The sequence below is a fragment of the Haematobia irritans genome, chromosome 2, assembly GCF_050003625.1.
Source record: "Haematobia irritans isolate KBUSLIRL chromosome 2, ASM5000362v1, whole genome shotgun sequence".
Lineage (NCBI taxonomy): Eukaryota > Metazoa > Arthropoda > Insecta > Diptera > Muscidae > Haematobia > Haematobia irritans.
This window is the reverse complement of record NC_134398.1, coordinates 95,532,175-95,558,188: the sequence shown is the minus strand read 5'-3', so window position 1 is coordinate 95,558,188 and position 26,014 is coordinate 95,532,175. Positions and strand designations below refer to the sequence as shown.

The 26,014-nt window shown below is 36.5% G+C and overlaps 2 protein-coding genes across 2 annotated transcripts in view; one reads left to right on the top strand and one right to left on the bottom strand.

The window, feature by feature from the left end:
• Window positions 1-1,356: 1,356 nt before the first annotated feature.
• Window positions 1,357-26,014, top strand: part of dpr19 (defective proboscis extension response 19) — a 305,876-nt gene continuing 281,218 nt past the window's right edge. Inside the window, exon 1 of the mRNA XM_075294596.1 lies at window positions 1,357-1,722. The gene's annotated coding sequence lies outside the window, so the exon portion shown is untranslated. The remainder of the gene's footprint in view (window positions 1,723-26,014) is intronic.
• On the bottom strand, window positions 15,464-16,211 carry LOC142223364 (uncharacterized). The gene is made up of 2 exons (XM_075293250.1): window positions 16,132-16,211; window positions 15,464-16,078 (listed from the first exon to the last, which is right to left on the bottom strand). The coding sequence occupies exons 1-2, from the start codon at window positions 16,209-16,211 to the stop codon at window positions 15,841-15,843; spliced, it is 318 nt and encodes a 105-aa protein (XP_075149365.1). The 3' UTR covers window positions 15,464-15,840.

The following is a 26,014-nucleotide window of genomic DNA, read 5'->3' as shown; positions in this document are numbered from 1 at the left end:
CTAAAATCAACGAATTATAGTATGAGTTGCTTGACCACCCACCTTATTCTCCTGATTTAGCTCCCAGTGACTTTTACTTGTTCCCAAATCTAAAAAAAATCCTTGCTGGTAAGCGTTTTACCTCAAATGAAGATGCAATTACAGTTGTAAACCAGTATTTTGAAGACCTTGAGGAAAACTATTTTAATCAAGGGATAGAATTGCTAGAAAAGCGTTGGACTAAGTGTATTGAAGTTTCAGGAGACTATTTTGAAAAATAAAAATATGTTTGAAAAACTAACTACACTGAAAAAACAGTGAACCCACCAGTAAAAAAAGTTTTGGTTTAGACAATTTTGAATATTTGTAGAAAATTTTAACTAAACAGTATTACAAACGTTGGCATCACGCCGATATCATAAAAATAAGTAAATATTTTTCGACAAATTCAAGAAAATTTATTAGACATAACTAAGTTTTTTCACTTGTTAAAGAAAATTTTGTAGTTTGAAGGAAAAACTATAGTGATATACGAAGTTCATGATGGACGCATTTTTGGTAAAATTTACAAATTTAAAGAAATTCTGAACTATTTTGTGGAAGGTGCGAATTTAGTTAATCATTATGCTTCCTTTGAGTTTATTTTTTCCTCGGTTTTAGTTAATTTAACTAACGTAAACAAAAAATTATTAGAGTAAAGGAAACTTTCTCCAAACATAATAATTCCATGAACTAAAATAAAGTTAAATTCCCTTTTTTTTGAGTGTATTCTCTTTCATTGGTAGGCTAAGAAGTTTCTGAACAGCCCTCGTATACAACACATACTTCGTACTTCCGTTGTAAAATCTATCAACAACAAAAAATAGACTCTGACGACGCAGACACATGTAGCTATGAAGTTGTAAATTTAAATTGGAGTATTAGTGCGTACTTTTTGTGTGGGAAAGTAATAAACATGAAAAATCTGGATTTTTCACTTAATATTTTTTTTATATTTCAAATATTGTGTATCAACTAATCCTCTAACTAACATATAACCGTTTAAATGGACTAATGCGGTTACATGGTTTTTCTATAATGGTAGCGACACTAATGGGACATAATCGTCTAGGGTAAGAAAAATGGTAGACCAACACAAAAAAAGTGAGCCAATTTAACTTTATTTTAGTTTATGGAATTATTATGTTTGGAGAAAGCTTATGAGCAAAACTCCACTTTAGTTGAGTCTTATTAAATATCAAAATGTTTCAATCGTACTCGAGTATAACCGTTTATCCGGTTTCTAATCTGTAACATAATACATAACATTGCAATCGCTTTTAACGACTTTTATTTGGTTACCTACCGAGGCCAACGTGAGTAACTTTAACCTATTTGTAGTAAAACACAAGTTTTCGCTCACATGTAGGAATTGTTTGATAAGACACGTGAAGTGAACATGCGCATTGCGTGCAACTTTTTAAAATGTACAATATCTAAACTAAATACAGTGAAAACATAAAATCATAATTTAATTCTTATATTTGCTAAATGCTGGCTTCGCGACGGTAAATCATACGAAAGGACATAAGAAAAATGAATGTTGAACAAAATATCGCAAATAATTGAGTATATTTTGTAGCGTAATACCAAAGCACTCCGAAATTCGCATAAATTCGAAATGAGCATAGAACTGTGAATACATTTTTTGGTGAGGTGTACTTCAAAGCAATTCGTATGAATTAATTGTATAGATTGTTAAACGTAAGTATATTTTCCACGGCATCCCCACACATTTATGATTCGTTTTAGTTATTTACATCAGTTTCGTTGACTTGTTTAGTGGTGTGTGTTTTTCTTATGGGGTGGAATAAAAGCATATTACTGCTGATGGTATTCATTTGATGCTTTGAGTGTCCTGTGGCAGCCTTTATTTATGTTGAGTACACTTCCACAAGAACTGACCTTGTCTAATAAGTGAATGTGAATCATAAACAACATAGCGATCAGATCAGCAGCGGTTGTAAAAATGTGATAAATTGTTTGTAATTTTCTATAAAGTACGGAATATGCAAACGCATCAAGGATATATAGAATATAATAGAGAGGTAGTACAGCAAACACCAAGAGCTGAGAGCAGAGTTGGCTATGCAGCTGACATAAAAAGTTTGCAAACGTGTATTGAATGGAGTCAATGAACTAATATCGATATATCGAAGTCATAAGATTCGTTTAGTAGTTTTTTATTTTCAGCTAAAAAACAAATGTATATGCTTTAATTTTCCAAATTTATTGTTTGTTTTGGATTTTAATGGAAGTATAAACATCATGGGAACATCTCTACAATGTAAAGATTCATATATTTATTAAGTACCACGTATTTTTATGAGAGATTTAATTACATATGATAGTGAAAAGGAAGAAGAATCTTTTGACATTTAACAAGTAGAATCACACTATTACTAAAAGGGGAACACATTGAATTTAATGAAATTGGTAAACATATTGCAATCACAGAATCCAGAATTCAAGCGAAAAAAAATACTGATGAGCCTCATTTTCACCCACAAATCTGTAAACCTAGAGGAAAACACCTGAGCTTTCATACAAAGAAAATTATGTTAATATCTTTATCCGTTCAAATGTTACATAATTTTTTAAAAAGAAGAGATTTGGAACCACTGTGCATCGGTCCGTCCGTTTGTGAAAACCACACTAACATCCTAACGAAACAAGCTATTGACTTGAAACTTGGCACAAGTAGTTGTTACTGATGTAGGTCGTATTGTAGGTATAGCCCCCATATAAAGCGACCCCAATATTTGCGGAGCCTCTTGTTGGAGCATTTCATCCGATCTTCCAACAACCTTGCACAATTTGGTACATGTCGGCTCATAATTACAATGTTAGAAACACATGTTTTTCAAATGTTCAGGTATAAACAAAATGTACTTCGGGCAGAATTTTTTAAACACAATATATTTAAATGCAAAAATGTAATGTTCCTAAACTAGCATTAAATGTTTGGGACACATATGTTAATATGTTAGAATATGTTATGTTTGGGACATAAATTATTCATAAACATAATATGTGTGAATGTAAACATATATAAATGTACACATTTCGAGTAAACATATACAGTGTTGTTCAAAACAATTGCAACTAGTTAATCTAAGCTCCCATAATAATAACTATATTGTTTAGCTTCCACTTAAAAAATAATCTTTATGGAGTGATATTTCCAAATTCTTATTGGGAAAATGAATGGGCTGTTACCGAATGGTAAAGAATCGGATGATCCGACCTGTTCAAAACATTTGCAACTACCGTGCGCTCTGTAATATGACCGACAATAAGCATAATCAACATAATAAAAAGCCAAATATCACGATTTTAAAGTTGAAGTATCGCAAAAATGCATTTTTGAAGAGTACACTGTACACTGGGGTAGAAGAAAACCTAAGACTACGCCAAAACAAGATCATACAATCAAAAGAGCTATGCAGCAATTCAACCAAATATCATCTAAAGAAGTAAAAAATTAAATTCAACTGCGTATATCAATCATAACGATCAGATGTATAGCATTAGAAGTCGCAGTGCGATTATTCAAACATTTTAAAAATAACTTATTTCCAAGAAGGGGCTACCAAGCAAAAAATATTTCAGCAGTAAAATTTAGTTGCGCTTTTTGGTATACAATAAAGTAGGCAGTGCATCCACACTGCATGTATCGGCGGCAATAACGTAAACGAGTAATCAAAATAGTTTATGATCATTCGTTTACGTTATTGCAACCAATTCATGCAGTATAGATGCGCGAAAGGTAGTGCTGTTTTCCTTCATACCAATAACAATATTGCTCACATTTGAGCAATATTTCTATTAAAATGAGCAATTATATCAGCGCTATATAGAAGCTGCTCTAAATCGGGACATCTCCCACAAAAATCAGCGCTGATTCGGTTGTTTTGTAAGCAGTTGGTACTGCCTCTCTCCCTTACAATCCTGCTGAAATAGTGCTCCATTTTTTGCTGGGTATCTAATGATAGTCCCTATCATTAGATAGAGATTAGAGATGCATTTGTTTACTTAGGATCGCCATAAAATCATTGTACTAGCTGATAAGAGCGCATGTGTGTGGGATCTTAATGTAACAAAAGTGCTGTTTTCTTTTAGAACTGTATGGGCTATCCAGAACATCGTTGCACTGGTGTTCTACCCAGAACAACCCATCAGTGCAAGTCGCGCCGATGTTGCCAGATTGTATTTTGATAAAGTGACGCTTCTTTAGCAATTTATTGTGACTAATTTATCGAAAAACATAAAATTCAAAGTGGTACAGTGTCATAAATAATCACAGCAGTAAATATTTATTACTATTTGAGCATTTCATACATTCAAATGCAAGATTTCACTTATTTTCTGTGATTGTTTTTAAACAGATGATGACAGTGTTGCATATTTTTTGAGATGTCGTGGATAAACGAGTACTCTGATTTCTTTTAGTCCTTCACGGCGTAGGGTATCCAGTGCTAAAAGAAAACAGGCCTAAAATAGATAACAGATAGCTGTGTGCGACGATCAGTTGGTCTGATGCACAGGCAGTTTAATTTGTAAATGTATATATGGAAGAATATTTTGGTAAATAAATCAGTATCAAAAGTGTACTCGTCTTGTTTGGTAATTAATCCAATATTTGGTCCTTCGAGCCGGATAATTGGTTAATATAAAACTGAGTTTTCCCCCTCACTCCGATAAACTATATCAGAGAAGAAGCATTCCCGTGGCTTCAACAACGGGACAGAAAAAATAACTTTCTTCCGAGAAAAAGATCAGAGAAGGAAAACAAAAATCCAAAAGCCAAAAGGGCGGAAGGAAAATTAAAATAAAACATAAACGCCAAAAGGGCAAAAATAGAATAAACGCCAAAGGGGCACAAATAAAAATAAATGCCAAAGGGGCAAAAACAAAATAAACGCCAAGGGGGTAAAAATAAACAAAATAAAGGCCAGAAGGGCAAAAATAAAAAATAAACGCCAAAGGGACAAAAATATAAAATAACGCCAAAAACGGCAAAAATCAACTTACGTCAAAAAGGCAAAAGTAACATTAAGTAAAAGGGGCTAAATCAAGTAAAGAAAAACCAGTGGACAAGCATGGAACAAATGGCGGCGCTAACCGAAAGGATGCAGCAATGGATGAGACATTAAGTGGAAGCTCAGTCCGTCGGAATTTGAAAATTCCTTCAATGGACTGGAGAAGAAAAATGAAAGTCGAAGAAATGAGACGATCACCAAAGTATGGAGCCAAGCAGAAGAAGAATTGCAAATCAAGCTAAGGAACCAACAGCAGCTCTTGATTGACCAAGCAAGAAAAGAAGTTCTTCAAAATGAAGATCCGGATATGCTGATTTTTATGTTAATTTGGAGCGAAAGCTACTGGTGTTGAAAGAAGAAAAGGCTGATCTTTTCCATGCCAAAGAATATTGTGAAAGCCTTGCACAGCCTCTTAACGAGGTATAGAATATCAAAAAGTTAATAGATTACCTCCCGTTGAAAGTGGAAGATCTGGCTCAAACAGAAAATATACACGAGAAGAATATCTCAACATTAAGAACTCCCTTAAAAAGAAAGGAAAATCAGATGGAGTCAGATGTTAACGAATATGCAAGCAGACATCCAACTAAATATCAACCAAATATAAAAGATGATGAATTGGACATTTCTAATTTGAACAAAAATAATTGGTTGGTGGAGACTAAAGAAGAAGAACAATCACTCGAATTTGGACTAAAGCGCAGGCTCATCTCACTTGCCGCCAAAGTGATGGATATGAGGGAAGGACGGCAAAACTCCATTCGCAAAGAAGGAAGAAAATCACTCACTGCCAGAGTGAAAAGTAGAGGGATGGTGATGCGATGGCGCCGGAAAAAGAAGATCCCGAAGGAGCCTGACCGTGACGGGCGTCTATACTTTGGAGCTCGCAACAGGATGACAGCGCAAATCCTATGCTCCAAACCTTTGAGCAGTGTTGGTTCTTTAACAAGAAAGCAGACATCAGAAGTTGGCTCTACGTCAATCTGCTAAAAATAACAATAGATTATTTCATTTCATACTTTATGGAAGTAAAGTCTAGATTTGGAAACATTGTTACCACAATGATTATGTAAAGATTATTTCTAAATTAGGTATTACAAAATAATACGTTAATGATTATAGATTCATTAGAATGTAATTATATAATACAGTCCACTAACTTAAGAATATGTTATAGCCCGGCAAAGTGTTGGAAGATCTGGGCACTTAGCATTTATTTTTATTATCCTAGTATTAAAAATTCTTAATTCTTATTTAAATATATGTGACACTTAATATTAGTTGCAAATGTTTTGAACAGGTGAAAACTCTTATTTTTAAATTATTTTATAAATTATCAAAAAGTCTTTGGCGATAGTTCCCTTATTCAATTAAATCTTCAAAATTGAACTAATTAGCATTGCATTAAAAGTTTGGTTTTAGTATTTTTATTTTCATTATAATTATGATTTATTTTCAACAGGGAATGTGGTTCCAAATGTTTTGAACATCAGTGTATATGTTGGGATAATTTATTCAGAGTGCGACAGAGAGAGAGAGTATAGAGAAAGAAATAGAGATGGAAACCGGGAGTGTTGACCAAAAATATAAGCGAGAGAATCAAAAGAGAGCAATTTCTGTGAAACTGCTTATATGTTGTTTTGGAAAACTGTTTTATGAGTTCATTTGTTTTGGCTATGCCCTTGGCATATTACCCCTTTCACTACTGATGTCCACTTAGAAGGACATTCGAAAAAGACACCAAATTCTATTTTCCCACTTAGTTTCGATTTATTTCTCGATGTTAGTTTAATGTAGAGGCTTTCATCTAAATCAGCTCCATATTGGTGAGGTCTGAAATACATTTTTATAAACTTCTTTAACAAGAAACGAAAAATACGAAAATTTGAGACAATTTTTGTACTGTATGTTTCTAGTAAATGGACATTTAAGGCCGGTACTATGTTCATTCTTGCGAAAAATTTTTACGGAAACCATTATTTCGCACATAGAAAGCGGCGTTTTTTTAGGTAGCTTGGAGCGCTATTTTACAGGGAGCGATATTGGATTAAGTTGGTGGTTGTTGCTTGTTTTTACAAAATAACATTTTATTTTTCCTTGGGCAATTGATCTGCTATTCCTTTGATCCTTTGTATAGTTTCGGAACAAAAATATGGTCCGTGTTTGATTTATAAACACGCACAAATAGTTTTTAATAAATAAATTATTTCTTAATTCACATTGCAAATGGCGCCGTGCTATAAACGTCAGTTTTTCAACACGAAAAAACAAAGTATCACAAATGGAAACAATTTTGCAAATTTTTCGCATTTTTTGGTTTTGTATGGAGTTTCAACGCGAAAACCGAACAGAGTACCGGCCTTTATACAAAAACTATAGCTGATATTTTTACGGGTTCTTTTTTGTATTTTTTCTCACACTTTGGAAGATATTATAGGCCAAATAGCGCTTATTTTCATAAGGCCATTTCGTAAGGTCACAATTCAAGAATCAAGTTTTCAGAACAAGCTCATATAGCTCTTGAAGTAATTGAGGTAGGTTTTCAAAATTACAATTTTTGTTCTACATGCTGTTAGTACAAGTAAAAAAAGAAGAAAAATAAAAGTTTTTATCATTAGGTTTATTTCGGTAGTGAAAGGGTTAATAAGGTTTCACCAACAATTTGATATGCTTAAGTCTAAATATTATTTTATTTGAATATTAAAATGAGTATTCGGAGCAAAGAGAATAGACATCTGAAAAAACAGCATATATTTTTGCCTTGAGAGCATAGACCAAGAAAATATAAAGACATCATTTGATAATTCACAATGATTTTGTTTATTTGCAGTGTGCAGTCATTCCGCTCAATTGCGCAGTCAAGTGACTCAATTTATTTTTGGAAAACGAGAATTACCGTGCAAATCATGTGTAGAATTTTATATGCTTTTACAATATTTGGTGTTACACCAATAAAACAAAGGAAAGAAAACAAATTAAAGCCAAATTAAAAAATCGTTCAATTGCAGACGAAAAAAGAGCCTTCCACGGTGTGCAGACAAACTATAGCGCTGTGAATTCACTTGAGATGTCTATACCTTAATTGGTCTATGAGTCAAATAACTCAATTTCTTTTTGGAAGACAAGAATAACTGTATAAATCAATCAATTTGCATTACAAAAAATGTGTGCATGTATAGAATTTTATATTTTTTCCCAATATTTGGTGTTTCATCAAGAGAACAAAGGAAAGAAAACAAATTATATCCAAATTAAAAAATCACCCAATTGCAGACGAAAAAAGAGCCATCTACGGTGTGCAGACAAACTACAGCACTGTGAATTCACTTAAGATGGCTATTAGGGTGTCCAAAACCGAAACCGAATAATGAAAAAATCGGCATTTTCGGTTAATCGCGAAAACCGTTTTGTTTTGACCATCGGTTAACCGGTCAACGAAATTTCTCTCTATTTTTCATATATTTCTTCCAAAAGTGGAACTTTTTGCAGAGATATACTGAAGGTGATAAACAAATGACTACCCTACGGGAAATTAGTGCAAATTGCCACTAAGTGATATTAAAATCTTTTTGAATCCACACTTTTACTACAATACAACTATCAGAATTACTTTTTTGTTCAACATATTCCTTTCTGGTGCGATACGGATCGAAACAGGGTCCTAAAAGTTTATCCCAGACTGTTTCATGAGCAGTTGTCTATAAGGTAGTCCTACTAAGTTCCAGGACGTGTCCTTTGGGATGACCCCAAGTTGTGTCCTAAAGTGTACATTTTCCCAGACAATGACAAACCCATGTTAAAGAGACCGGTCCATTCCATACGCTTGGACCAGAACTGAGACTGGTGCATACACACCGGGTACTAACCCTGTACCGGTCCTTGGGTTGATCCATTTCCCGTAGGGTACTTTCAACACAGTTTTACTAAGTAAATGAAGAGATTTTAGTCAAACGACATTCAACTTAATTGTAAAGTTCTTTCTTTGAGCGCAAATCAACCCGAATTTATTAGAAGCGTTGTGACATTGCCTCAAATCTTTTTTTATTTGCTTGTAAAGGCAATGTTGTTTGTCTAATGGCGTTTTCTTTTCTTGTTAAAAATGCGCACTTTTTTTGCATTTTGCCCCGAAAATTTACTTTTTAGGTTCTTTTCTAAAAAAAACTGGCAAAAGTGCGAAAAGGCTTCGAATTCTGTTGTGAAAATAGGGCCACGCATAGAGGCAAATTACGGGCATTTTCAGCACTGCCAACAAACGAGAGTGCTGCGATTGCTCTGTTTCATTCTTCGAATTCTTTTCTGCCCGCTGAAATGATAGCATTTTTTTAGGTTGCTGGTAACATTTTAAAAATGCGCATTCTGTACAGACAAAATGAAGGCAAAGCACTTTTTTCAGAAAAGAAAACACCATAAAATGTCGGTCCTCAGAAAAGAAAAATTTTCTTTTAGAAAACTATAGTCGGATATCTAAAGGGTGATTCTTTTGAGGTTAGGATTTTCATGCATTAGTATTTGACAGATCACGTGGGATTTCAGACATGATGTCAAAGAGAAAGATGCTCAGTATGCTTTGACATTTCATCATGAATAGACTTACTAACGAGCCACAACGTCGAATTTTCAGTGAATGGGCCCTAGAAAAGTTGGCAGAAAATCCGCTTTTTTATCGACAAATTTTGTTCAGCGATGAGGCTCATTTCTGGTTGAATGGCTACGTAAATAAGCAAAATTGCCGCATTTGGAGTGAAGAGCAACCAGAAGCCGTTCAAGAACTGCCCATGCATCCCGAAAAATGCACTGTTTGGTGTGGTTTGTACGCTGGTGGAATCATTGGACCGTATTTTTTCAAAGATGTTGTTGGACGCAACGTTACGGTGAATGGCGATCGCTATCGTTCGATGCTAACAAACTTTTTGTTGCCAAAAATGGAAGAACTGAACTTGGTTGACATGTGGTTTCAACAAGATGGCGCTACATGCCACACAGCTCGCGATTCTATGGCCATTTTGAGGGAAAACTTCGGAGAACAATTCATCTCAAGAAATGGACCGGTAAGTTGGCCACCAAGATCATGCGATTTGACGCCTTTAGACTATTTTTTGTGGGGCTACGTCAAGTCTAAAGTCTACAGAAATAAGCCAGCAACTATTCCAGCTTTGGAAGACAACATTTCCGAAGAAATTCGGGCTATTCCGGCCGAAATGCTCGAAAAAGTTGCCCAAAATTGGACTTTCCGAATGGACCACCTAAGACGCAGCCGCGGTCAACATTTAAATTAAATTATCTTCAAAAAGTAAATGTCATGGACCAATCTAACGTTTCAAATAAAGAACCGATGAGATTTTGCAAATTTTATGCGTTTTTTTTAAAAAAAAGTTATCAAGCTCTTAACAAATCACCCTTTACAATCAGTCAACAAGTATTTTCAGCGCAAAAGGAGCACCTTAACGACATTCATTATTACTGTCAATGTTCTATATTAATTTTATTATTAATTTTATTACAATGAATTTGAATGAAATGAGTATTTAAAACCCATTTTCACTAATTTTTATAATTTTGGTTTTAACCGGTTTTGAACAAAATTAATAAACCGAAAATCAGATAAACCGAAACCCGTCTTTTCAAAAAAAACCGGTTATTTGGACACCCTAATGTATATACCTCCTTGAAAAACGGGAGAAATAGTGAAAAATTAAACAGTAAAATGTATAAAAACAAAGTTTAGTCCCTCTTTATTAATAAGTAGTCCAAGAAGAGTTGACGGACACTTTAAAACATAAAAGCGGGCATTAGGTTCGAGTTTTCCCGCAAAAATTATTTTTCATTTTAGCGGCAAAATTCGAATCTCTACACTGTTAGAAAAATACGTTTTTCATATGGTCCGATGTAAACAAAATGTGTTTCGGGCACAATTTTTTAAACACAATATATTTAAGTGCAAACATGTAGTGTTCCTAAACTAGCACTACAAATTTGGGACATATATGTTAATATGTTAGAATATATTATGTTTGGGACATGAATGTTTCATAAAAATAATATGTGTGAATGTAAACATATATAAATTTACAAATTTCGAGTAAACATATATATGTAGTGACATTTTATTCAGAGAGCGACAGAGAGAGAGTATAGAGAAAGAAATAGAGATGGAAACCGGGAGGGTTGGCGAAAGATATCAACATAACACAGCGAGAGAATCGAAAGGGATCAATTTCTGTGAAACTGCTTGTAGGTTGTTTCGGAAAACTGTTTTATGGGATCATTTGTTTTGGCTATGCGCTTGGCATGTTAATGAGGCTTCGCCAAATCTTTGATATGCTTCAGTCTAAATATTATTTAATTTGAATATTAGAATGAGTATTCGGAGCAAAGAGAATATGCATTCGGAACCAAGAGAATAGAAATTTGAAAAAAACAGCATGTGTTTTTGCCTTGAGAGCAGCATTTTATGTATGTGTGGACATGTGTTTTGTTTATCATCTTGCTATTATGGGCGCAATTGTTTTTCTTGGTTCGTCAAAAGAAATCGGAACGTACGACGAGTAAGTTTATTGAGACAAATGAAATAAAAAAAACAGTGGCAAATATATAAAAATTAAAAAGTGATCTTCATAAAAAAATATCTTCAGAAAAATGAAAGAAGAGGGAAACAGTGATAAATTAAACAGTAAAATGTATAAAAACAAAGTCTAGTTCCTCTTTATTAGTAGGTTAGGTTAAAGTGGCACCCCGATTAAGATTCAGGCTCACTTAGACTATTCAGTCCATTGTGATACCACACTAACTAAAAGTATCTATTACATATGGGCACTTCTAGTTCTAACCGTTGAACCTTCTCGATTATTTTCTTCTGTTGAACCAACCAGATTGTTCCAAAAACATTAGCAGACTGCTTAAGTTAACGTTTTCCAGGTCCGCCAGTAATCTGAAGCTATATGCCCCTAAAATTTGCTTACGCATTACACAAAATGCAGGACACTCACACAAGAGGTGTTTAATTGATTCCTTTTCCTCCACATCATGACAGCTCATACAATAGTCATTATACTTCGCACCAATAGTTTTTTCAAAATCGCCTATCAAGCAGCGACCCGTTATAGCAGATATCAGGAGTGATATCTGGCGTCTCGAGAACACTAGCATATCTAGTGTGCGGTTTAAGTTTAAATGGGGCCATATTTGCTTAGTGTCGTTACAACCCTTACAATTGTCCCATCGAACATTTGCCATCATGACAGCCTTCTCACGCAGTAAGTGCTTGCAGGTAGCCAGAGGCATACCAACAGATTCTAGTTCCCCTGGAATATGTAAGGTAGTTCCTAGCCTTGCTAGCTCATCTGCTTTGCAGTTCCCCGGTATGTTCCTATGGCCAGGCACCCATATTAGGTGAATATTGTGCTGCTCAGCCATCTCATTGAGAGATTTGCGGCAGTCGATGGCCGTTTTCGAGTTGCGGAACACAGAGTCCAAGGATTTTATTGCAGGTTGACTGTCTGAGTATATATTAGTGCCCACATTTTTTGGAACATTACTTCTCAGCCAATTCGCCATCTCTCTTATTGCTAATATTTCAGCCTGAAAAACACTACAGTGATCAGGTAATCTTTTCGCTATTCGAAGTTCCAGATCTTTAGAATAAACTCCGAAACCCACTTGGCCATCCTATTTGGAGCCATCAGTGTAGAAATCTATATATCTTTTATTCCCCGGGGTCCGTGTACACCACGCCTCACTGTTGGGAATTAGAGTCTCAAACTTTTTGTCGAAAAGTGGACTCGCCAAAGTGTAATCCAATACGTTAGGCACATCTGGCATTATTTTGAGGACCGAACTGTGATCGTAACTTTTTTCCGACCACAGCGATAGCTCACGCAACCGCACAGCCGTTGTTGCAGCTGACTGTTTTGCCAAAATGTCTAAAGGCAATAGATGCAGTATGACAATAAGGGAGTTTGTTCCTGTCTTGCTGAATGCACCTGAGATACACAAGCACGCCATACGCTGAACTTTGTCTAAACTTGTCGGCTGGTGAAGTGCCGGCCACCAGACTACAACACCATATAGCATTATAAGTCTAACCACTGCCGTGTATAGCCATGTAAAATTTTTGATTTTAGTCCCCACTTTTTCCCTATTGCCTTTTTGCACGAGTATAAAGCTACCGTTGCTTTCCTCGCCCTTTCTTCAATATTAAGCTTAAAGTTCAGCTTCCTGTCCAAAATAACGCCAAGGTATTTTGCACACTCCCTAAAGGGAATTTCAATACCCCCTAAGGAAATGGGCCTAACCGTGGGAGTTTTGCGATATTTGCAGTACATGACTAGTTCTGTCTTTGCAGGATTTACCCCAAGACCATTATCTTTCGCCCATTTCTCAGTCATCCGGAGTTCTATCACCTCTTCCAAAGAAGAGGTGATAGAACTCCTCCTTGAGGAGTGCCTCTGTTCACATACCTTTGTGGCTGAAATGCGTCTCTTCCTTAGAAGTTCGTCTAACAGCCTAAGTATACCTGGATCAACATTCAGAGTTGTCAGTCCATTTAATATCGAGCTCGGATGGACGTTATTGAACGCCCCTTCGATGTCTAGAAACGCCAGGATTGTGTATTCTTTGACAGATAGTGAGCTTTCAATAAAGCTGACTAGTTCATGTAATGCGGTCTCAGTAGGCCTGCCCTTCGAGTATGCATGTTGTCGTTTCTAGAGCAAACATGAATCGACGCTAGTTCTAAGATAAATATCTATCATCCTCTCCAGGGTCTTAAGTAGGAATGATGATAAGCTGATTGGTCGGAAATCCTTCACATTCGAGCGGGAAAAGCCTCTCAGCTTTAGGTATGAAAACGACTTTTGATTCCCTCCACTTTCGTGGAATATATGCTAAGTTGATACATCCTATATATATCGCCGACAACCAGGGGATAATTCTGTCAGCCACCGCTTGTAACTCCGCCGGAGTAATTCCATCAGGTCCGGGGGATTTGAATGATCCAAAGCTATTTAACGCCCATTTTATCTATTTCCTCGATAGGAAACGGCCGCTGAACCACTGTGGCACCGCCAGTGCATGGTTCAACCGTCTGATTTCCGGGAAAATGTGTGTCCAATAGTACCTCCAGCGTCTCCTCACTGGACGTTGTCCAATTTCCCTCCGATGTTTTAATGAAACCTGGAGCGGAGCTCGTGGATACTAGCACCTTCCGTAGTCTGGAAGCCTCGGACGTATTCTCAATGCTGCTGCAGTAATCATTCCAAGAGTTATGCTGAGCCTTTCTCAGTTCTCGCTTGTATCCTCTCAGATTCTTCTTGTAAGCGTCCCAATTCTCGGGAGCTCTGGTGGACTTTGCTTTGTTAAAGAGCTTCCTGCACGATTTCCTCATATTACCTAACTCCGTAGACCACCATGGTGGTCGATTTTTCCCCCTTGGCTTCCCTTTAGGGCATGCAGCTTTCAGTGAAATGTTGAAGGCCTTAGTAATCCGCTCCACTGCGTGTTCGATAACTTGCACAGTGCTCATATTTGTCTCTGGTATTTCCGGTATCATCATATTGAACGATTCCCTATACCTATTCCAGTCAGCTTTCCTAACATTTGGCGGAAATATAGTCTTGGTGGTATGAACATCAAATTTGAAACTGATGTAGCGATGATCTGAGAAGCTATGTTCACTTAAAACCTGCCACTTAGATATCATTTCATTCAGTTCTTGCGAGGCCAAGGTGATGCAAAAATCTCTTGCCTGTTTTTAGTGACAAAGGTTGGGGCATCTCCCTTGTTGCAAACTACCAGATTAGTACGCAAAATAAACTCTATTAGCGACTCTCCCCTTGCACAAGTATCACTACTTCCCCATATAATATGATGCGCATTCGCATCGCATCCCATAATGAGTTTCGTCTTTGTTTTCAGTGAATCCTCAACTAAGGTCTTAACGGCAAATGGAGGCATCTCCCTGTCATGTCCTATATAGACCGAAGATACTCAATATTTGCATTTGGCCATTTCTAAACTGGCAACGACAGTGTCTGCATTGCACATTGAAGGAAGCAGAAACAAGTTAAGCTCGTTTTTAGCAATTATACAGGCTCGAATTACATCATTACCAGTATACTGCAATAGTTTGAACCCCGGAGTACTTAATTCACATATTTTGTTTCTATAAACATATGGTTCTTTAATAAGAACTACCCAGCAAAAAAAGCGTTGCCATAAAAGTAATGAAAATGTTCTTTTTGGATCCGGAAGTGGTGCAAAATTGACGCAGAAACGATGAATTTAACATGGGCTTGTCATAGGACGGAAGTCCTCCATTTCAACAGCCGCTGCAATGAATTTGCATCACTTCTTTAGGTGTGATCCGAATTCAATGTTTTGGATGTAAATTAAAAATTTCTGTGATATTTTGTCAAATAAATAATTTTTATAATTTTTTATAATTTTTAATGGATTCTAACACTTATCGGAAACGTTTGACCTCAAATATTTTCAAAAATTCATAATATTTTCAGATTGAATTTAGTATTTTTATCGACAAATTTTAAATTATTTGTACCATTTTATGAATTCTTACCCTGTTTTTAACATATTTGAAGCAAAAAAAATTAAAATTACTCATTAAAAGTATGAAAAAACCAAGTTAAAATAAAGAACATCATTGGGAGTGCATCTTCTGGAAGTGCTTTTAAAGTTGGGCCTTTGGAAGAACTTCCAAATTTTTTTGCTGGGTATGTCTATGTACCCTTTCATCAGTAGAACTTTTATGGCAGCACATGCAGCCTTACAATGATGAAGATTTATCTGGAGGATCCGTAGGACCATCGAGATTTTCAACAACCGTCATATCAGCCGCTTCAATCGAGCCATCAAGAATGTCCTCTGCAGAGATCTCGGTGACTCTCGCAATAACCATAGGTTCAACTTTGGTGAGTTCTGATGCAGTAGAAGCCTCCTCACGCATACAGTATCTATCCATGTCTTCAACTTTGGTATCTCCCTCGACTGCAAAACTCGAATATCTAAAAGCAGAATAACATTATAACTTTTTTGGCAAATTGTAATTATAACTAACGACAAGGATTTTTGATAATTTATAAAATTATTTAAAAATAAGGATTTTCGACTGTTCAAAACATTTGCAACTAATATCATAGACGAAGAAATTTATAGACGTCTTAAACCAGTTCATAGCGCTGTGTTTTGCTTGCCCACCGTAGATGACACTTTTCGTCTGCAAATGAGTGATTTTTTAATTTGTCTTTAATTAGTTTTCTTTCATTTGTTCTTTTGATAAAACATCTAATATTGTAAAAGCTTATAAAATTCTATACATCCACACCTTTTGTTAATGCAAATTGACTGATTTGTACGGTAATTCTCGTTTTCCAAAAAGAAATTGAGTCACTTGATTGCGCAATTGAGTGAAATGACTGCGTACTGCAAATAAACAAAATCATTGTGAATTGTCAAAAGACGTCTATACCTTTCTTCGTCTATGCTAATATTAAGTGTCACATATATTAGATAAAGTTTTTGTAACATTTAATGATAAATGTTAATATGCTATACAATAGCCATGTCGTTTGACTACTTCTGCGCATAATCGTCATAATCGCGCGGCATTTCCCGAAAACATTGGTGTTGGTTTGAGGGATAAACCGCATTTCCATATTTAAGAACATTAAGGGGTAATTTTTATGGGAGTTTTGGTACAATCTGAGCAGAAATGTCTGACATTATATATTGTTGTAGCTGTAGTTGATTTTGCACCTACTGGACGCAATATTAGTTAGTATATAACTAATATTGAGTCCTTTATTAAAAAAGAGGAAATCGCTCAATTAATGTGGGTAATAAATTGAGTAAGGTAAGCTAATAAATAAGGGTTCTATGGCCAAATTTGTGAAAATCGGGCTAGACATATATATGGGAGCTATATCTAAGTCTGAACCTATATCAATGAAATTTTGCACATATTGTTAGCAGGGTTGGCCTGTCACAAACTGTGACTTTTGCGACATACATTTGCGACGGTATAATACGTATGTCGCAAATGTCGTAAACCTACTGTAGAAAACCTAATTTTGAATAGAAGAAATCCTGAACATTTTTTTAATTTAGTTTGGCAGCATTCGTTGTGAGTTTCTGCAGAAATTTGTGAAAGTTTTCCCATGGTCAAGCCTATTTTCTTAGGTGGTATCGAAATTCCCGTTGGTGAGTGTGCAAAATACATTGGGGTTATATTGGACAGGAGACTGAACTCAAAGCTAAGAAAGGACGAGAAAATCCACGGTTACGTGCAAACGGCAATAGGGAAAATGTGGGGACTAAAACCGAAAATTGTGAACATTCCCAAGAATTGAAACTTCTTCGCACATACCATCGTCTTGGATATCATCGAATTCGCTGCCTAGCTGACGCGACTAAAGTATTTTCAGTTTGCGACCTTTGTTACTTTTTCTATATTTACGACGCGTATGTGACGTTTTCGACGTTTACAACTTTGCGACAGTCGCAAACCTAAAAAAGTTTGATACAGACCATCTCTGATTGTTAGTACTATAGAAGATTATAGTAAGCCAACTTTGATTAAGATCGGTTGATAAATAAGGTTTTATGGCAAAATTTGGGAAAATCTGGCGATATATATATAAAGGGTGATTCTTTTGAGGTTAGGATTTTCATGCATTAGTATTTGACAGATCACGTGGGATTTCAGACATGGTGTCAAAGAGAAAGATGCTCAGTATGCTTTGACATTTCATCATGAATAGACTTACGATCTGCCACAACGTCGAATTTTCAGTGAATGGGCCCTAGAAAAGTTGGCAGAAAATCCGATTTTTTATCGACAAATTTTGTTCAGCGATGAGGCTCAGTTCTGGTTGAATGGCTACGTAAATAAGCAAAATTGCCGCATTTGGAGTGAAGAGCAACCAGAAGCCGTTCAAGAACTGCCCATGCATCCCGAAAAATGCACTGTTTGGTGTGGTTTGTACGCTGGTGGAATCATTGGACCGTATTTTTTCAAAGATGCTGTTGGACGCAACGTTACGGTGAATGGCGATCGCTATCGTTCGATGCTAACAAACTTTTTGTTGCCAAAAATGGAAGAACTGAACTTGGTTGACATGTGGTTTCAACAAGATGGCGCTACATGCCACACAGCTCGCGATTCTATAGCCATTTTGAGGGAAAACTTCGGAGAACAATTCATCTCAAGAAATGGACCGGTAAGTTGGCCACCAAGATCATGCGATTTGACGCCTTTAGACTATTTTTTGTGGGGCTACGTCAAGTCTAAAGTCTACAGAAATAAGCCAGCAACTATTCCAGCTTTGGAAGACAACATTTCCGAAGAAATTCGGGCTATTCCGGCCGAAATGCTCGAAAAAGTTGCCCAAAATTGGACTTTCCGAATGGACCACCTAAGACGCAGCCGCGGTCAACATTTAAATGAAATTATCTTCAAAAAGTAAATGTCATGGACCAATCTAACGTTTCAAATAAAGAACCGATGAGATTTTGCAAATTTTATGCGTTTTTAAAAAAAAAAAAGTTATCAAGCTCTTAACAAATCACCCTTTATAAAGGGTGATTCTTTTGAGGTTAGGATTTTCATGCATTAGTATTTGACAGATCACGTGGGATTTCAGACATGGTGTCAAAGAGAAAGATGCTCAGTATGCTTTGACATTTCATCATGAATAGACTTACGATCTGCCACAACGTCGAATTTTCAGTGAATGGGCCCTAGAAAAGTTGACAGAAAATCCGCTTTTTTATCGACAAATTTTGTTCAGCGATGAGGCTCATTTCTGGTTGAATGGCTACGTAAATAAGCAAAATTGCCGCATTTGGAGTGAAGAGCAACCAGAAGCCGTTCAAGAACTGCCCATGCATCCCGAAAAATGCACTGTTTGGTGTGGTTTGTACGCTGGTGGAATCATTGGACCGTATTTTTTCAAAGATGCTGTTGGACGCAACGTTACGGTGAATGGCGATCGCTATCGTTCGATGCTAACAAACTTTTTGTTGCCAAAAATGGAAGAACTGAACTTGGTTGACATGTGGTTTCAACAAGATGGCGCTACATGCCACACAGCTCGCGATTCTATGGCCATTTTGAGGGAAAACTTCGGAGAACAATTCATCTCAAGAAATGGACCGGTAAGTTGGCCACCAAGATCATGCGATTTGACGCCTTTAGACTATTTTTTGTGGGGCTACGTCAAGTCTAAAGTCTACAGAAATAAGCCAGCAACTATTCCAGCTTTGGAAGACAACATTTCCGAAGAAATTCGGGCTATTCCGGCCGAAATGCTCGAAAAAGTTGCCCAAAATTGGACTTTCCGAATGGACCACCTAAGACGCAGCCGCGGTCAACATTTAAATGAAATTATCTTCAAAAAGTAAATGTCATGGACCAATCTAACGTTTCAAATAAAGAACCGATGAGATTTTGCAAATTTTATGCGTTTTTAAAAAAAAAAAAAGTTATCAAGCTCTTAACAAATCACCCTTTATAAAGGGTGATTCTTTTGAGGTTAGGATTTTCATGCATTAGTATTTGACAGATCACGTGGGATTTCAGACATGGTGTCAAAGAGAAAGATGCTCAGTATGCTTTGACATTTCATCATGAATAGACTTACGATCTGCCACAACGTCGAATTTTCAGTGAATGGGCCCTAGAAAAGTTGACAGAAAATCCGCTTTTTTATCGACAAATTTTGTTCAGCGATGAGGCTCATTTCTGGTTGAATGGCTACGTAAATAAGCAAAATTGCCGCATTTGGAGTGAAGAGCAACCAGAAGCCGTTCAAGAACTGCCCATGCATCCCGAAAAATGCACTGTTTGGTGTGGTTTGTACGCTGGTGGAATCATTGGACCGTATTTTTTCAAAGATGCTGTTGGACGCAACGTTACGGTGAATGGCGATCGCTATCGTTCGATGCTAACAAACTTTTTGTTGCCAAAAATGGAAGAACTGAACTTGGTTGACATGTGGTTTCAACAAGATGGCGCTACATGCCACACAGCTCGCGATTCTATGGCCATTTTGAGGGAAAACTTCGGAGAACAATTCATCTCAAGAAATGGACCGGTAAGTTGGCCACCAAGATCATGCGATTTGACGCCTTTAGACTATTTTTTGTGGGGCTACGTCAAGTCTAAAGTCTACAGAAATAAGCCAGCAACTATTCCAGCTTTGGAAGACAACATTTCCGAAGAAATTCGGGCTATTCCGGCCGAAATGCTCGAAAAAGTTGCCCAAAATTGGACTTTCCGAATGGACCACCTAAGACGCAGCCGCGGTCAACATTTAAATGAAATTATCTTCAAAAAGTAAATGTCATGGACCAATCTAACGTTTCAAATAAAGAACCGATGAGATTTTGCAAATTTTATGCGTTTTTAAAAAAAAAAAGTTATCAAGCTCTTAACAAATCACCCTTTATAAAGGGTGATTCTTTTGAGGTTAGGATTTTCATGCATTAGTATTTGACAGATCACGTGGGATTTCAGACATGGTGTCAAAGAGAAAGATGCTCAGTATGCTTTGACATTTCATCATGAATAGACTTACGATCTGCCACAACGTCGAATTTTCAGTGAATGGGCCCTAGAAAAGTTGACAGAAAATCCGCTTTTTTATCGACAAATTTTGTTCAGCGATGAGGCTCATTTCTGGTTGAATGGCTACGTAAATAAGCAAAATTGCCGCATTTGGAGTGAAGAGCAACCAGAAGCCGTTCAAGAACTGCCCATGCATCCCGAAAAATGCACTGTTTGGTGTGGTTTGTACGCTGGTGGAATCATTGGACCGTATTTTTTCAAAGATGCTGTTGGACGCAACGTTACGGTGAATGGCGATCGCTATCGTTCGATGCTAACAAACTTTTTGTTGCCAAAAATGGAAGAACTGAACTTGGTTGACATGTGGTTTCAACAAGATGGCGCTACATGCCACACAGCTCGCGATTCTATGGCCATTTTGAGGGAAAACTTCGGAGAACAATTCATCTCAAGAAATGGACCGGTAAGTTGGCCACCAAGATCATGCGATTTGACGCCTTTAGACTATTTTTTGTGGGGCTACGTCAAGTCTAAAGTCTACAGAAATAAGCCAGCAACTATTCCAGCTTTGGAAGACAACATTTCCGAAGAAATTCGGGCTATTCCGGCCGAAATGCTCGAAAAAGTTGCCCAAAATTGGACTTTCCGAATGGACCACCTAAGACGCAGCCGCGGTCAACATTTAAATGAAATTATCTTCAAAAAGTAAATGTCATGGACCAATCTAACGTTTCAAATAAAGAACCGATGAGATTTTGCAAATTTTATGCGATTTTAAAAAAAAAAAAGTTATCAAGCTCTTAACAAATCACCCTTTGGGTGATTCTTTTGAGGTTAGGATTTTCATGCATTAGTATTTGACAGATCACGTGGGATTTCAGACATGGTGTCAAAGAGAAAGATGCTCAGTATGCTTTGACATTTCATCATGAATAGACTTACGATCTGCCACAACGTCGAATTTTCAGTGAATGGGCCCTAGAAAAGTTGACAGAAAATCCGCTTTTTTATCGACAAATTTTGTTCAGCGATGAGGCTCATTTCTGGTTGAATGGCTACGTAAATAAGCAAAATTGCCGCATTTGGAGTGAAGAGCAACCAGAAGCCGTTCAAGAACTGCCCATGCATCCCGAAAAATGCACTGTTTGGTGTGGTTTGTACGCTGGTGGAATCATTGGACCGTATTTTTTCAAAGATGCTGTTGGACGCAACGTTACGGTGAATGGCGATCGCTATCGTTCGATGCTAACAAACTTTTTGTTGCCAAAAATGGAAGAACTGAACTTGGTTGACATGTGGTTTCAACAAGATGGCGCTACATGCCACACAGCTCGCGATTCTATGGCCATTTTGAGGGAAAACTTCGGAGAACAATTCATCTCAAGAAATGGACCGGTAAGTTGGCCACCAAGATCATGCGATTTGACGCCTTTAGACTATTTTTTGTGGGGCTACGTCAAGTCTAAAGTCTACAGAAATAAGCCAGCAACTATTCCAGCTTTGGAAGACAACATTTCCGAAGAAATTCGGGCTATTCCGGCCGAAATGCTCGAAAAAGTTGCCCAAAATTGGACTTTCCGAATGGACCACCTAAGACGCAGCCGCGGTCAACATTTAAATGAAATTATCTTCAAAAAGTAAATGTCATGGACCAATCTAACGTTTCAAATAAAGAACCGATGAGATTTTGCAAATTTTATGCGTTTTTAAAAAAAAAAAAAGTTATCAAGCTCTTAACAAATCACCCTTTATAAAGGGTGATTCTTTTGAGGTTAGGATTTTCATGCATTAGTATTTGACAGATCACGTGGGATTTCAGACATGGTGTCAAAGAGAAAGATGCTCAGTATGCTTTGACATTTCATCATGAATAGACTTACGATCTGCCACAACGTCGAATTTTCAGTGAATGGGCCCTAGAAAAGTTGACAGAAAATCCGCTTTTTTATCGACAAATTTTGTTCAGCGATGAGGCTCATTTCTGGTTGAATGGCTACGTAAATAAGCAAAATTGCCGCATTTGGAGTGAAGAGCAACCAGAAGCCGTTCAAGAACTGCCCATGCATCCCGAAAAATGCACTGTTTGGTGTGGTTTGTACGCTGGTGGAATCATTGGACCGTATTTTTTCAAAGATGCTGTTGGACGCAACGTTACGGTGAATGGCGATCGCTATCGTTCGATGCTAACAAACTTTTTGTTGCCAAAAATGGAAGAACTGAACTTGGTTGACATGTGGTTTCAACAAGATGGCGCTACATGCCACACAGCTCGCGATTCTATGGCCATTTTGAGGGAAAACTTCGGAGAACAATTCATCTCAAGAAATGGACCGGTAAGTTGGCCACCAAGATCATGCGATTTGACGCCTTTAGACTATTTTTTGTGGGGCTACGTCAAGTCTAAAGTCTACAGAAATAAGCCAGCAACTATTCCAGCTTTGGAAGACAACATTTCCGAAGAAATTCGGGCTATTCCGGCCGAAATGCTCGAAAAAGTTGCCCAAAATTGGACTTTCCGAATGGACCACCTAAGACGCAGCCGCGGTCAACATTTAAATGAAATTATCTTCAAAAAGTAAATGTCATGGACCAATCTAACGTTTCAAATAAAGAACCGATGAGATTTTGCAAATTTTATGCGTTTTTTAAAAAAAAAAGTTATCAAGCTCTTAACAAATCACCCTTTATAAAGGGTGATTCTTTTGAGGTTAGGATTTTCATGCATTAGTATTTGACAGATCACGTGGGATTTCAGACATGGTGTCAAAGAGAAAGATGCTCAGTATGCTTTGACATTTCATCATGAATAGACTTACGATCTGCCACAACGTCGAATTTTCAGTGAATGGGCCCTAGAAAAGTTGGCAGAAAATCCGCTTTTTTATCGACAAATTTTGTTCAGCGATGAGGCTCATTTCTGGTTGAATGGCTACGTAAATAAGCAAAATTGCCGCATTTGGAGTGAAGAGCAACCAGAAGCCGTTCAAGAACTGCCCATGCATCCCGAAAAATGCACTGTTTGGTGTGGTTTGTACGCTGGTGGAATCATTGGACCGTATTTTTTCAAAGATGCTGTTGGACGCAACGTTACGGTGAATGGCGATCGCTATCGTTCGATGCTAACAAACTTTTTGTTGCCAAAAATGGAAGAACTGAACTTGGTTGACATGTGGTTTCAACAAGATGGCGCTACATGCCACACAGCTCGCGATTCTATGGCCATTTTGAGGGAAAACTTCGGAGAACAATTCATCTCAAGAAATGGACCGGTAAGTTGGCCACCAAGATCATGCGATTTGACGCCTTTAGACTATTTTTTGTGGGGCTACGTCAAGTCTAAAGTCTACAGAAATAAGCCAGCAACTATTCCAGCTTTGGAAGACAACATTTCCGAAGAAATTCGGGCTATTCCGGCCGAAATGCTCGAAAAAGTTGCCCAAAATTGGACTTTCCGAATGGACCACCTAAGACGCAGCCGCGGTCAACATTTAAATGAAATTATCTTCAAAAAGTAAATGTCATGGACCAATCTAACGTTTCAAATAAAGAACCGATGAGATTTTGCAAATTTTATGCGTTTTTTTTTTAAAAAAGTTATCAAGCTCTTAACAAATCACCCTTATATATATATATATATATATATATATATATATATATATATATATATATATATATATATATATATATATATATATATATATATATATATATATATATATATATATATATATATATATATATATATATATATATATATATATATATATATATATATATATATATATATATACACCATTTGTCGAAATCGGTACATATATATGGGAACTATATCTAAATTTGATTCGAAAAAACACCCTGTACCAAATTTCATCAAAATCGGTTAATAATTGCGACCGGAATCCTGTAAGCAACAAATACATGGACAGACAGACGGACACCAAGCGCTAGAAAGACTCAGGAGATGATTCTGAGTCGATCGGTATATATTTTATATCAATATTTCCGAATTTCTTCGAAAATTTCAAACTATTACACCAAAAACATTTCTTTGTTACAAAAGTTTTATTTTTGCAATAAAAAAATAATATTTTATTCAACAGCTCAATCCATTTCGTTTATATCAATCGCTGTTATTTTCTGACTGCACCCGCAAAAAAAATCGCTTTTCTAACATATGTTCCAAACATATTTTGCAGGAAGCACATATATTATTGATACTGCTGAAACATTAATATGTTTGTTTTATATGAATATTATATTCTTGGAAGAATTTTCCCCAAAGAAGATTGTGCTCATTCCCTCACTTAATTTTCACTTCCACGAATTTTTTTAGTTCTTGGCACCTTTTTCTGTAATACAAATTGTGTTGAAGAAATCTATTTTATATTTTTTTTTTAATTTTACCTTTCGCCTGGACGGACAATAGAACCGAGGGCCATACAGTTTGTAAGCCAACACACTATCCACTGAGCTACGTAATGGTTATCAATTGACAATTATCGTTATAAGTTATATTTATATAGCAAAGTCTGCGGCGCCCACGAGCCAATGCAAACAAAACTTTATTTAACAGAAACATACATTAGTTAGCCACGTGGACCAATGGTTAGCATGTCCGCCTTGCATACAAAGTGTGGTGGGTTCAATCCCTGCTCCGACCGAACACCAATATTTTTTTTTTTAATTTACTTACTATTAAAGATTTACAGTCAGAAACAGTGCTTGATATAAACGAAATGGACTGAGATTTTGGATAAAATATTATTTTGTTATTGCAAACATAACAATTTTGTAACAAAAATCTGTTTTTGGTATAAAAGTTTGCAATGTTGGAAGGAATTCAAAAACTCTAACAAAAGAAGAACGTGGAGTTGAGTGTAAACATACATAAATAATTTTAAAATATACACATAAATTTATTTAGGCGTGAACAGTTTTTTACTACATTTGACACCATTTTAAATGCATTTAAAACTTATTGTGTTCTGTACTTAATTTCATTTTTACCTTTAAGGCCGGTATTAAGTTGGCATTATCGCTATAAAATTACCCTGTTTTTGCCTTTTACTTTTCTTTAATAATTCATAAAATTGAAAATAAACTTTTTCAATTGTTTTAGCTGCAAAACTCGAACTTAATGCCCGCTTTTATATTTGAAGGTGTCCTCTTGGACTACTTATTAATAAAGAGGAACTAAACTTTGTCTTTATACATTTTACTGTTTAATTTTCCACTGTTTCCTCCTTTTTTCATTTTACTGTCCCAACTCTAAAAAGAGTATAGTGCCCTTTCGTTATGTTTATGAAGAACCCTTAGTAATTTTTGTATATTTCCCACCGTTTTTTTAATTTCCTTTGCCTGAATATTTTGACAT